Source organism: Kluyveromyces marxianus, chromosome 5 (genome assembly GCF_001417885.1).
Source record: "Kluyveromyces marxianus DMKU3-1042 DNA, complete genome, chromosome 5".
In the NCBI taxonomy this organism is placed as follows: domain Eukaryota; kingdom Fungi; phylum Ascomycota; class Saccharomycetes; order Saccharomycetales; family Saccharomycetaceae; genus Kluyveromyces; species Kluyveromyces marxianus.
This window is the reverse complement of record NC_036029.1, coordinates 1,318,927-1,333,235: the sequence shown is the minus strand read 5'-3', so window position 1 is coordinate 1,333,235 and position 14,309 is coordinate 1,318,927. Positions and strand designations below refer to the sequence as shown.

General features: G+C 36.3%; 5 protein-coding genes across 5 annotated transcripts; 3 read left to right on the top strand and 2 right to left on the bottom strand.

Moving 5' to 3' along the window:
• Positions 1-1,007: 1,007 nt before the first annotated feature.
• On the bottom strand, positions 1,008-2,399 carry NAR1 (iron-sulfur cluster assembly protein NAR1; the record flags this gene model as incomplete). Its single annotated transcript, XM_022820634.1, has 1 exon — positions 1,008-2,399. One exon carries the CDS (start codon positions 2,397-2,399, stop codon positions 1,008-1,010), a length of 1,392 nt encoding a protein of 463 aa, XP_022677078.1.
• A 785-nt stretch (positions 2,400-3,184) lies between these two features.
• Positions 3,185-5,512, top strand: KEX2 (kexin KEX2; the record flags this gene model as incomplete). The annotated part of the gene is made up of 1 exon (XM_022820633.1): positions 3,185-5,512. The coding sequence occupies one exon, from the start codon at positions 3,185-3,187 to the stop codon at positions 5,510-5,512; it is 2,328 nt and encodes a 775-aa protein (XP_022677077.1).
• A 452-nt stretch (positions 5,513-5,964) lies between these two features.
• Positions 5,965-7,254, top strand: YTP1 (Ytp1p; the record flags this gene model as incomplete). Its single annotated transcript, XM_022820632.1, has 1 exon — positions 5,965-7,254. The coding sequence occupies one exon, from the start codon at positions 5,965-5,967 to the stop codon at positions 7,252-7,254; it is 1,290 nt and encodes a 429-aa protein (XP_022677076.1).
• Positions 7,255-7,693: 439 nt separating this feature from the next.
• On the top strand, positions 7,694-10,558 carry SIN4 (Sin4p; the record flags this gene model as incomplete). Its single annotated transcript, XM_022820631.1, has 1 exon — positions 7,694-10,558. The coding sequence occupies one exon, from the start codon at positions 7,694-7,696 to the stop codon at positions 10,556-10,558; it is 2,865 nt and encodes a 954-aa protein (XP_022677075.1).
• A 319-nt stretch (positions 10,559-10,877) lies between these two features.
• On the bottom strand, positions 10,878-12,521 carry FET4 (Fet4p; the record flags this gene model as incomplete). The annotated part of the gene is made up of 1 exon (XM_022820630.1): positions 10,878-12,521. One exon carries the CDS (start codon positions 12,519-12,521, stop codon positions 10,878-10,880), a length of 1,644 nt encoding a protein of 547 aa, XP_022677074.1.
• Positions 12,522-14,309: the final 1,788 nt, after the last annotated feature.

Below are 14,309 nucleotides of genomic sequence, written 5' to 3'. Positions count from 1 at the left end.
AGTATGCGGGTGCGTGACTAAAAACAGTACAAAGCGAAAGAAAACAATGCTCTGTAAGAAGTTCAATTGGATAGAACACACTAAGCTGCTGCAATAAAACCTTATCAATCTCCACTAACTCAAAAAACGAATGAACAATTCTACTTTTTATATTACGTTTACGCTTTAGTAGAACCCTCTTTTTATAATTTGTATTTTTCTATGTCATAACGTTCCAAGCAAAACTGATTTATAATACACAACATATGGAGAACCGAGCTATCTAATTTTTTTTTTTTTTTTTTTTTTTTTTTGAATGATTTGTTGGCAAGCATTTTAACAACCAAATGGTAGCTACAGTTTTGCATTCCGATGCCGCCCACATTCCTCATTAAACTACATGCGGAGCCTTACCTTATCAAGCGACAAACCATAGTTAAAGAGTGCAAAGTAGTTGGTGCCACCCCACCATTGTCGTTAAATGTGATATATGATGCAATCCCACCCTTTTTTTTACATTTCTCTTTTCCAGTTTTTACTATTTTTCCAGTTATTCACGTTGGTCCACAGAGAAAGAGAAATTACTACTAACTATTCTAGGAAAGGTCTGGAAGCTTTTCCACTTTAGTGTGGTGGCTTCCTTAAACTGAGAAGGAAAACAAGATTAGGCAGATATACCCTGTCTTGTGTGATTATAGGAACTGAAAGACAAATGAAAACGTTAGAATAACAACAAAAGTACATATAATCCGAAGCGCGGGTAAGTACCTGATAGGGGCTTACAATTTACCTGTAGTTTTTAGTTTGGGAAGATATAAGGAACCGGGTGAGCAGAAGGGGTGTGTTTTCGGCAAATAACCATCAACGATAAGTAAATATCACGACGAATAATGGTCCCTTTTTTTAGTACTAATTCTTTCTGGAGGGTTAAAACCATACACTATATGCAATGCGCTAAATAAATAAATTACTACCTAGAATAACGGTAGGTCAAATGTTGAGAAGATGCTAACGTCAGCATGGTCTTTTTACCATGTGTTACCAATTGTTACGAAATCAGAAGGGGGACTTTCCAAGACTTGGAGATTGTAACGGAGATCAGAGGTTTTGCTGGAATATGTGTCAGCTACGTCCTGTATGTTTTTGACTATAGGGATCTTGGCATATTCCTGTGATAGATCTTGGGCTAAGAGCTTCCGGCGATTTGCGTTTTCCCCATCGTTTAAGAGTCCTCCACCGTTAATACAGCCACTTGGACAAGCCATTACTTCAATAAAATCTGTCTTTGTTGGGTCTGCGACGGCAATAGAACTGGTTGTGTCTTTGCCTGTTGGCTTGCCGCGTCTTTTTACTTTAATTCCTCTCTTCTTAGATGCTGAACCCTGTGAAAGCTTTCTAACCATGTTTTGAATGTTTCTAAAACCATATACTTGTCCAGCTGATGCTATTACTTGACCGACTTCTGATATTAGTCTGTATTCGACAACGTCGGAATTTTTTCCATCCACAGTAACGATATGGGATCTGACATTCTTTGATTGTAAATCCAAAATATATTGGTATGCATAGCCACCGCTGCTGCTACCCTCATTACTGAGCCAGTGCAATTCCGGACTCCAGCTGGTAGGTGTCAATTCTTTAATTAGATCAGGCCCAGATAAGTAACTACTGAAGTCAATTGACAGTTCATTTAACATCGTGACGAACTCTTTTGGGGTTATTACACAATCAACTTCCTTCAAACACTCATCTCTTGATGCCTCTAATTTCTTATCAAAGCATGGCATTATACTCAAGTGATAGCACGTTGGATCAATCTGTTTAAGTAGGTTTCCCGTAATCTGTTGAGGGGATTTAATATCGAGCATGTGAGGAACCAATTCAGGTTTAGTTTTCTCAGCGTATAGTACAAAACCTGGACACACACTGCATATCATCGGCCCGACTTTTTCTGTAGATTTACTCTGTATGGTTTCATTCATTTGGGCTATTGAGATAGATCTACCAATTTGAGTACCAACAACATATTTGGCATTAAATTTATCCTTAAGTATGTGACGGAAACAGTGATCGAACTCTCCAAGATTCATAGAGTAATAGCTAGCCATCGAAAGCCTACACTGTGGAGATATACTTACCACTAATGATCTCGATCCTTCTTGTTTTAATTCATTCCACTTTTTCAAAAAGACCGTATGGCTTTGTTTCGAGAGAAGAATCTCCTCTGAAGAGGTTATACACCCTGCACATGCAAGGCAATCCTGCAAAGTTATAGAAACCTTAACTGGAACGTTGGACTCAATACCAACTTCGAGTTTATTGTTATTATCCTTTGCTTCGGTAGGACCTGCTGGTTTCACACAGGCCATTCCAGGACTAATGAAATCATTTAAGTCAGAGTCACTTAATAGTGCACTCATTGTAAGCCTTTCACTTTGTACAATATTAAGAGCTTTCAGATAGAAAAACGCCTCATATATGTATATATCGTGTAACTCTTACTTGTAACGAATCAAACGAGGACTGTAAATATTATACTTTACTTCAGCTGATGAGTTAACTCATTTTCTTACAGAAGTCAAGGTTCCAAGCCTATCAGTAAGATTATTAATATTGAGTTTTTCTTTCCACTTTTTTTCTCCGAAGATTAACTTTCTTCAGCGCGCCGCATAATCGGTGCGAAAAAGACACATCACTGATGTTCAACAGATCACATGCCATAACACTGTTACCCGACTTTCATAACATATACGCCTTGACATTACAGGCTTCCAAATGCTGTCCAAAAAAATAGCGGATTTTATAACAACTAGTACGGCAATGTAAGAATAGTAACGATTTGTGCACTTATATAAATGAATTATTGCGCTGAAGTTTATTTCGTTATTAGACTTTAAGAAAAAGTTGTATAGCAGTTCGAATACACAACTTTCTTTCGGATTGCCATCTCATGGGACGACACCCCTTAGAAGTTGTAATTCGTGTTTTCTTTTATGCTGCATAAGACAAATCCAATAACATTTTAAATCTAATAGATAAAAGATAATATCCAGGATCTTAACGGGGACGCATACTATATCACAATCATATCAGTTCGTATTGTATCACGCTTTGCATTAGTTTTTCATTTTCTCTCCTACTTCTATTTTCATCGTTTTCAACATTCATCCCACTCACACGTTAGAGGATAATAGTATTGTTTTAAATGCAAAGGCTGCTGATACTATTGTTCGGTTTGATGTATCACATACGTGCAATGCACGTTCCAGAAAAAAACCATACCTCTAAACAGTATTTCGCTATCGAGTCTCTTAAAGATGTGGAGACACTATTATCTATTCACACTGACTGGAGATTCGAGCATAATGTTCGAGGCCTTTCCAATCATTATGTATTCTCAAAACCCATCCAAAATATTGGTAAACGTGCCACAATTGAAACAGACCCGAGTGTAGTTATCAGTTTCCATGACTTACCACCCATTCAGTTAGAGAAGAGATTACCCATTGGGGACTCCAGTATGGAAATGATTGAAGAAGCAAGAAAGAATTTCATGATTGATGATCCATTATTCGATGAACAATGGCACCTTATCAACTCCAACTACTTGGGTAATGATGTCAACGTAACTGGCTTATGGAAAGAAAACATTACTGGAAATGGTGTTGTAGCAGCGTTAGTAGATGATGGATTGGATTTTGAGAATCCTGATTTAAAGGAAAACTTTTGTGCTGAAGGTTCATGGGATTTCAACGACAACAATCCACTCCCAAAGCCTAGACTCAAAGATGATTATCATGGCACTCGATGTGCTGGTGAGATCGCCGCCATTAGAAATGACGTATGTGGTGTAGGTGTTGCTTTTAATGCCAAGGTATCGGGTATCAGAATTCTCTCTGGACAAATCACTGCTGAGGATGAAGCCGCTGCTTTAGTCCACGCTTTGGATGTAAATGATATTTACTCTTGTTCATGGGGTCCATCTGATGACGGAAGAACTATGCAAGCTCCAGACGATTTAGTAAAAAAAGCTTTAATTAAAGGTGTGACTGAAGGTCGTGATTCGAAGGGTGCTCTGTATGTATTTGCTAGCGGAAACGGTGGCAATTTCGGGGATAATTGCAATTTTGATGGGTATACTAATTCAATATTTTCCATAACGGTTGGTGCAATTGACTGGAAAGGATTACATCCTCCGTACTCAGAGTCTTGTTCAGCAGTTATGGTAGTGACTTATTCATCTGGCTCCGGAAATAGTATCAAAACCACAGACTTAGATCAAAAGTGCGCAAGCACCCATGGTGGTACTTCAGCAGCAGCTCCGCTTGCTGCCGGTATATACACACTCGTATTGGAAGCGAATCCAAATTTGACATGGAGAGATGTTCAATATCTATCAATACTCAGTTCAGAAGAAATAAATCTACATGAGGGAAACTGGCAGATGACAGCAATGGGCAAACGTTATTCTCATACTTATGGTTTTGGTAAGTTAGATGCGTACAAAATTGTTGATATGGCTAGGAATTGGAAAAACGTAAACCCCCAAGGATGGTTTTTCCTTCCAAGGGTAACTGTCAATCAATCTTCAAACAAGTCAGAAGAAACAATAGAATCTGAAGTTAACATTACAGAAAAAGATATGAAAGAAAACAACTTAAAACATATTGAACATGTAAGGGTCACCGTAGATATCAGTGCTCCATGCAGAGGACATATACTAATAGATCTTGTATCCCCTGATAATGTTGTTTCAACATTGGCAACTCCTCGACGTCTAGATAAAGATCCCTCGGGATTCAAAAATTGGACTTTTATGTCTGTTGCGCATTGGGGTTCAAAAGCCAACGGCAATTGGAAATTAAGAGTAAGAAGTACAGAAGATGATGAACTTGTCACTTTACACTCTTGGAGAATGAAAATATTCGGTGAAACAATAGATGGTGCCGAAGCCAAAGCATACACTTTTGAAGATGAAAAGGAGAATGAATACCCCTCGAACATAGATTCTTCCACTACAGAAACAACAACTGCTACGTACAGCAGCTCTGCCAGCACAATGTCGAGTTACAGCAGTATTTCAGGATCTGCAGATGTAGTGTCCAGCACTCCACTTCCAGATGAAGGTACTCACGGACCTAACAAACTGTCAAACCCAGAAAAGGCTGTTCATTTGTACATTGGAATATTCATCGTTGGTGGTCTAATACTTGTTATATATTATCTCTTCTTCTTAAAGAGTAGAAGGACAATTAGACGTTCAAGAGCGGAGGCATATGAATTTGATATTATAGACACGGACTCTGAATATGATTCATCTATCAATAGGACAGAATCAATTTCTGGAGATACAAATGATGCAACACTTGAAAACTTCGACTTTGGAATAGATGATGATGATGATGATGGAAACTTTTCAAACAGTCAGGAGGATCTACGTAACCCATTTACGAATGCAAGTACAGATTCTCACTCTGATTCCGCCGACCATACCACAGGACTTTTGCACTCAAATGACAAAGAACCAAAGTAATTACATTATATAACTAAATTCACATAGTAGAGAGAATCTGGATAATGTATCATCAAGAGTTTTCAACCAAGATGGAAGTCACTTGGCTCCAAAGTGATCATATTATATTTAGTTGACATTTTTTCGGTGATAATGAACATAAATTTTTCTAATCCAATTTTCTCTTGAATCATCTGACTTCTTCCGTAGTCAAAATAGAAAATTAAAAAAAAAAAAAAAAAAAAAAAAAAAAACAATCGTCTCAACACATTTTTACGGGCGAGTTGATATTAGAACTGTCTTCTGTCTATTAGAACAAATACAATAGATTATCAGAGAATTTGTCAATATACACTCAATTCATAGTACAATATTGATTAAAGACTCTCTCACATCTGGTTGCATAAAATATTATAGTTATTTTTTTTGGATTGTTTAACAAGTTCCCGCGTAATTAATAGGGTGCAAAAAAGATGGAATCTAGGAAGATATTTTATACATTGATTTACGCTGCCCTGGCAGCTGGAATGGAAATGGATGATACCGAAGAGTATACTCGACCACAAATCACAAATGCTGGCAGCAAAACATTTCATTGGCTAGCTTCTGTTATTTTTTTGATGTTGTTACCGTCGTTCTCAGCATGCCTGACTTTTGGCGGTAAGGTATATTCTTCATTGTTCTTCCAAACTATAAGCGGTGTATACTGTTTGCTAGAGGCTGTATTTTTGCGTTTTCCAGATGGAGATGGAGTTGAAAATCGAACATCTAGAGGAACGGCCTGGGTGCTTTTAATGCTTCTTGGAACTACTCTCTTTACTGGGGCAGTATACACTGGATCAAATTTTCTGTTCAGAAACGACAGAATTAAGGCAGCCTTATCGCATATTAGTTCAAACAAGTTAGCAAACTTGCATAAAATTATGTCATTTCTATGCGTCGTTGCAGGTTGGGTTAAAATATGCCTCGCACCAGTTGCAATGTTTGGTTTCTGTCGCGGAAAACACACAGGTCAATGTATTGCTCATGGCGTTATGGGTTCTGCATTTGTGTTATACGGATTTTTATATGCTGCTGTACTTGTGATTCCATGGCTGAGGAATAATGAGAGTAAATATTCGCAGGATTTTTATGATAGTTGTGCAATGTGTTTGTGGGGTATAGTAAATACTTTCACGGAGCATAGATGGGGAAGGGAAGATTGGGGTCACGGAGATTACCAACATACTGCAATGGGTATCATATGGTGGTCTGGTGGTCTTGTAGGGATGTACCTTTCGCGAAACGGTGGGAGAACATTTATACCTGGATTGTTGATAATTTTCACCGGTTGGGCAATGTCAGAACATACTCAAAAACTCATTATTAGCACAAAAGTCCATTACTTGTTTGGATTAGTGCTTATGAGTGGAGGGGCATTAAGAATTGTTGAAATATCATTCTTATTACGCGATAATAGAACGGATAATAAGATACATTCTTTCCAATATTTGCCTCCATTCTGTTTAGTTTGCTCGGGAGTTCTTTTCATGGGTGCCAATGAAGAGCAATTGGAATTGGTTCTAAGGCTAGGCGCTGACTATAGTGCATACAGCCTAGTCCTTATATCTGGTGCTTTCATGGTTTTCTTGTGGCAACTTCTCTGCCTTGACATATATCAACGTCTATTAGAACAAAAAGAGGGCCCCTTTTTAGATAGAGGCAATTCAGAAGACTCAAATATTGAATTCACGTTAGAGGATTTTAGAGCCACTGAGGAATAAATAGAATAACTCGAAGATAAAATATCCTTATATAAGAAATTACAATTTACTAATAACTGTACATTTATCTTAATTTAAAACGCTACGATATATACGACGTAACTAATGGCAACATATTTTGCCAAAAAATTTGAGTATTAGTGCGAAATTTGAAGATATAAGAAAAGTACATAATAGCGGGTATTAAAAGAGCATCCTAATAATGTCTCTTTTCTCTATGACACTCATCTTATTTCTTCTACATTGTTTTTCTTATCGACCATTAAATTCAATTATGAATACAATAATAAATAGTATGTGCTAATTCAATCAAGATTAAAAAATAAAACAAAAAATTGAAATAGTTGGTGAAGCTACTATTAGATATGTTTATTAAAATTCATTACTCCTGGAAGGGAATACTATGTAAAGGAGCAACGGTTAACAGCAAGTCAGCATAATGCCACTGATATCCGAATCTAGCAATGAATCTAGAGCTTTGGAGAGAAAATTCTCTTCTGCTAGCTGGTCCAAAACGGGACTTATTGCATATTCTGAGAATTCCAGACCAGACTGCAATCTTTCCTTAACTTTTTTAGAAACCGTTAACGGGACCAATTGGAAATTCCATGACCCATATCATTACTTGATTCATACTCATATGTATGATGATATCTCGAATAATATCTCTTCAAGTTCTAGTAATTCAAAACAAACTCAGTTTTTTTATGACATTGATTTTGTTAAATGGAATAACTGGTCTTTGCTCGGAGGTGAATTACTGGCTATATCTGACTCAATTGGTAACCTAACAATTTTAGCAGCAAGCCTAAACGAAGAAGGAAATACCACATATGATTCGTTGTCCATGCTGTTCCAAGATACCGTATTCAAAGTTCATAATAAGTTTTTACACCTCGTCCCAACCAATGGTAGTAATGAAAATAAAACTATTACTAAACTAGAAAGAAAGGAGACAAAGAAGGAGTATATGACAAGGATACTAGATTTTCAATGGTGTGGGAATTCCAAACCAATTCTTACACCGTTAGGGGCCATGAAAACTCCTCATACAGACCCACCTTTTTATAAAAATCATATCCAAAACTGCACTCCAATCGGTGTTTTTCATCCCGCTTCTGTGAAACATGCATTTGTCGCTATAAGAACAAATGGTGTAATAGACTTTTGGTACCAGCTGTCAAATTCAAAGGACTTCAAAAAGATATCATTACAAATAAACCAAGGTTCAAGGCAGAATGAATTTGAATGGTTAGAAAAGGCTTCAATTGCACATATGGATGAGGACCAGTGCTTCATCATTGGTGCTTTTTCAAACTCTACGCAAAATATTGATTTTTATAAGCTGAAAGTTGACTGGAACAATAACGGCGGTACCGTAAATGATCCAATATTACACTTAAGCCACATTTATGAACTGAAACCCGAAACAACCTATAAATCATCAAATTTGATAAAAATATCTAATTTGAAAATACTATCTCGTACTCCAATCCCTAATTCGAAGCCTGAAATTCTAATAACATATCGGTTAATAAACAAAGGTGAAAATATCTCAACATTTCGTTCTATTGTAAAACGTTACCAACTTAGCCAAAACTCTTTAGATGAATCTTTTTCTGAGATCCTAAACATCACTCCAGTATCTCAAAGAACAGCACAGTATTCTCTAAAGGTCATAGAAACAATGGAATTAAAGCAGGTATTGAAGAGTATTAGTGCCGAAGACCTCTGCATTTCAGCTGCTTTTGAGTATGAGAGTGGCGAGATTGATATTTATAGCCGCAACAATTGGAAACTTCAGAGCGATACTATCGACAAAAACTCTGATATCTATGACAAACCATTCATACCTTCCATGTTTTCGGTTGGCTTCAAATATCAAAATATACCGACACAATCTAATATCGAATGGAGTATCATATCTCCATCAATGGGAGGAACGTTAATAAAATACTACGAAAAACCTCTTCCTATATTTAGAGCTGCAGTGAATGACGTCGTTAGCGACCAAAGTCGTGACCAAGTTCATGCCACAGGATTGGCTTTGGTTTTCGTTATTTTAAGCCACAGAAACTTTTCAGGTGAAGATATAACTATAACCATCAAAACTCATGTCCTTAGACTACAGGAACTTGATCCCGATCGAGCAATTAACTTCATCTCTCTTCTCATCTCAACTATATTTGGGCTATATGGACTAGTCCTAGATGGTACCAAAGGGACGTTAGATAAGGCTTTACAGTCAAAAGCTGTCCAGAATATTTTACTACTGCAAATGGAGTTGGGCCCTCACATCTCTGCAAGTAAGAACATCTACTCAGTAGGATATATTGCAATGAAATTGAGAAACATGAATATTGCTTTCAATGGTGTGGCAAGGAACGTTCAGGCAATGATACAACATACGTCAAATATCAATATGTTGCCCAACGGAAAAGTTTTCCAATTTGCCTTTTCTAAACAGGATTTGATTTATTCATTGTTACCATCCGCGAAATGGATCGTAATGTTCATATCATATGTCACGCAGCAATTAATATTGGCTGTCAATAACGCTTCCTACTTTGATAAAAGCTTTTTGATAACATTATTTGGATCAAGAATCATACGACACCTCATGTTTAAGGTTATTGGGGAACTAAAAAATATTGCAAATATAATGGTAAAATTTCCCGAGACAGCATTTCCAATACTAAACGAATCTTCTCAGTTTTTTAGAAAGGTTATTAATGATTGTACTGTCAACTTGGATTCTTTTGCGACATTCATTTCAGAATTTGGAAGTAAGATTAACGAAGTCGACCAAAGTACAGTGATTGTGCAGCAGAGATATGAGGCAGATTTTTTGATTAAAGGTATTGCTCCAGAGAGTCTTTCAGATTTTGACAAAATCTTACGTACGGCTGCTCTCAAATTTCTATTACCACATGTTAATTTAGCTGTTGTCTTTTTTACTGAAACCTCATTTCTTAACTTACGCTGGGAGGAAAAATTCGATCGTGAAGTTCTGGAATTACAAAAACCAATATCTGAAGGGTTACTTATTTATGACAACAAATCTTCATCAGGATTGAATGTGCCTGATGTTGTATATGATGACGTGACTAGTGAACATGTCAATATTAAAGGACGCTCTGTAATAAAGAAATGTTGTAGATGTGGAACCTATACCAGGGCAGGCTATCCTGTTGATGGCGATAATACTATTGTACCTACATCAATCGTTACAAAACGCTGGACTGCTTTATACTACAGAAACTGTCATTGTACTGGGCTCCTATATGAAGTTAAACTAAAATAACAATCGGAAAGATAAAGAACCGAGAGCTAAACACATTATGACCAAAAGAAATTATATACAAGGATGATCATTTATGCATTGGACACTATTTTCATATAAAAATGCTTTTCGGTACTCTAAAGGTGTTTAAAATCGCCAATGCATGGAATGGTATCGATATCAATACTCGAGGTAGTTGACAACTTTGTTAAAATATTTAAATTGTCAAAAGAAGAAGTAGTTAAAAAAATCATAGATACGAAAACTCATCATGAGAAAACATTTTCTAGAAAACAACAAGCAAAATTATCCATCAAAGTTAACAAAAATATATTTTTTTTCAGTTTAAGTTTATGTCTATTGCTTTTCTTTTGAACTTTTTTTCCAGATAGGTTAGCATAAATGTTTTTCTACTGTGCAGTAACGAAATTTCTGCCCTGCGTTCAATATCGGCCCAGTTATGAGCTTGAAGAAGGATTAATAGGAAAAACCCTTCTATAATCATTGTCGGGGTATTTGCTAAAAGTTGTCCCGTTTGACTCCAATGCATACCAGAGGCAACAGATATTAGTCCAATAATTATAAGGAGAGACGCTAACACACTCCATTTACTTGAACATATCTTATTGATAAATACTGAAACTCTGTAGGTTACTGATTTATCGGCTTGGACTGGAATTTCGCTGAGATTTTTGGGACATTGAATACCCAATATGCTATACAATTCATATTCCTCAGATAAAACGCTTGAATAGTTTTCCTGCTCATGGTTCACAATACGGAAATAATTCTGTCTAATAACGAACCCATCGAAAAATCCAACTAAACCGGTGTAGGTACCTATAATTAACCACCAGTTATCACTATAGTCCATAAGATGGCCAACTGCAATCCATGCTGTTAGAACTGCTATAGCCAACAACACACCGATACCAGTGCCAACAACATCACCGTACCAATCTATTAAAAAATCTGCTCTATTTCTCTTTTGTCTCTTAATGCATACCACATCTGATTCAGTAAAATAATCATTGGCTTCATCTCTTAAGAGTACATCAATTTTCAAATCAATTTCAAATATCTCTCTAATGAATTTGGCAACAAACCTATCATGTCTTGCCCTTAAGTTCTGCAAGAATATAGTACAAAAGAACATCAGTACGGCTGTTGCAGTGTTGATATACATTTGCCACATGTTTCCGAACCTTGTTTTTTTAGGATTGGACCCTGTTGTTTCACCGGTGTAAGGAGGATCGTTGTTTGCATCGAGATATAAGGCACCGCAACCTATCCATACACATATTCCTGCCCAATAAATAACAATAAAATACCAGGAACCTATAACGTGTGCAATATTCGATGACAATCTATCATACCAGGTCTTGTTCTGTAAATCGGCCGTCACTTCTGGAATATCGTCGTACAAGGTTTCTTCGATGTCTGAATCTGTCTTCTCAGAAGAACTAGCAATGCTATACATCAGCTTTTTGAATATAGTTAAACGCGATTTTAATTCAGCACAAACACATACGTGCTCATGTGCAGACATTAACTGCTGTCTCATCAATAGAGTGTCCCAAATATAACATTGAATAGATTGCCCATCTTGCATAACAACTTGCCAGTTAGAAGATGCAGACGAAACTATTCCCATGATCACCCATATAATCATTATAATCCACATTAGCACAAATGTGAATACTGAACCAGCATATTCTACTAACTTATCCAGAGCTTTATCCATTTTACCCTTTCTCAAGCCTGTAAACCCAATAGAGGTAATAATATCACCACTTTGTTCAACATGAACTTGTCCAAGAACAGAATTTAAAGAAGATTCAGAGTCAGTTTCAATTTCTTTACTAATGATCTCTTCTAAGCCCTTTTTAGAGTCATCTTGCCTTCGATCACAAGGAATAGGTGCTTGTTGCTTTATATCTGTGCGCACACCGGGGTTACCAAAAAACCTGGCAATTTTATACATCTTTTATCTTAAGAGTTGTTCGTGAATTGCTGGGTTATACTGCAATGCTATCCAATGTTTTTTCTCGTTTTGAATTATCAATCTTTAGTTAACTTTGTTATATTAGTATCATTTATGAAATACTTCTTAAAGCTGATACAAGATGTTCATTTCCAATTGTTTGATGATATGATGCATTCTTTTATACGCTGACATCAGAGTGGATCAATATTATTTGAGTAGCATTTCAGCGACCTTTATTCAATAAACTCGAAACCAAAAAAATGGGTGAAAACTCACAAATAGAGAAACATCCATATGTACATCAGGTTCAAGTCTAGACACATTGCATTGTAATTTTGTCTTTTGTAATTAAGCCCAGTAGATATGTGTACTTTGGTAACATGTACTTCGATTTTACACAGGCGCTACGGTAATATACAAGGGACAAAAAGTACAGTACACCAAGAAGAAGGAAAAAAAAAGTATACGAAAAACAACAATGATCTTAACAACGTACCGTTTCAAGGGAGCCATGCTATACTTCAAACGCCCATAGATACGGTTATAATTTAGCTACCTATGATGCTAGAATTTGAGTATTCGTCGTATGGGCATTATTAGATTTTAATTAAGTCGTCAACTGTTCAAATAAAAATCTTCTAATTTATTTCTTTTTAGATGTTCAATAATATTCAGCTTCTATAAACGAAAGTTCAATTAATTATCATCTGCATACACTTAGAAACAGGAAGTGAGGACCTGCTCCATTTTTCTTTCTTTTTCTAAGCGTTCTGAGAATGGAATTCTTCTGGCTTTTTTAATGTCAACTAGAGGTTATCGAGAAGAGCAAAAAAACAGGAACTTACCTTCGGTCACTGTTATTAACTAATGGGAAATCATTCTGCATTTTTTTTCCATCAGTAACATGATTTCTATTGCTTTACACGTTCACGTTACTTCATGCGTATTAACCTAGCGTCGAGAAAAGATATCTCGCATTTTCGGCGAAAAAAATAAAGAAGTCAGTAAGCCACGTAGAAGGTTGAAAAGATTTTCATGCATCTGCGCAAAAAAAAAGTAAGGGACCAAAATACTGTACATCATTATTATGCTCGCTTCAATAAAAACACTGCATCCTGTACATAAAAAAAGAATTAGTACCATTAGTGAGCAATTTCGCACTGGAGTCTAATTCCAAATTCAAGATATAATTTACGAAAGTAGGAAATGGTGTAAAAAACCTTTTAATATCTCAAATAGGAAGTCCGATTGTAGTTCAAGGGGAGTAAAGTTATTTATTATTGAATATAGGGAGAACTCATTTTCGAGTGATAGCTTCTGAAGTACTGGTAATGCTGTCGGTAGATAGATAGCTAGCCGTTGCTGTACGAGAAAAAATATTTTTTTTCCCTTAATTTTGGTTCTGCTATCAATTCATTATTGTGCTATTTCATACCACAATTCATCTTAAAGCGTGGGTATTCGTTTGAACGTACCCACGCTTTGTGTTCAATTGACTGTTACCTTTTGATCTGGGAGACAATCAAGTGGGATTTTTAAAATTTTACCCTTAAAACATAAAAAATAGAAGCGCATACAAACGGGCAGATCGTCAGTATGAACTTTTAATGGATATTTCCATCAGGTTTATTCAATAGTGCTTATATAAGCTGCGAAATCCTTTGAACATAAAAGAGTTTTTACTTTTGATAAGCTGCACGTGATGTGAACCCATAATCAAGAAATAACTTGAAAGTATTTTAGTTGCCAGCATTGCAGCAGCGTTTCAATACTGGAGTATCAAGA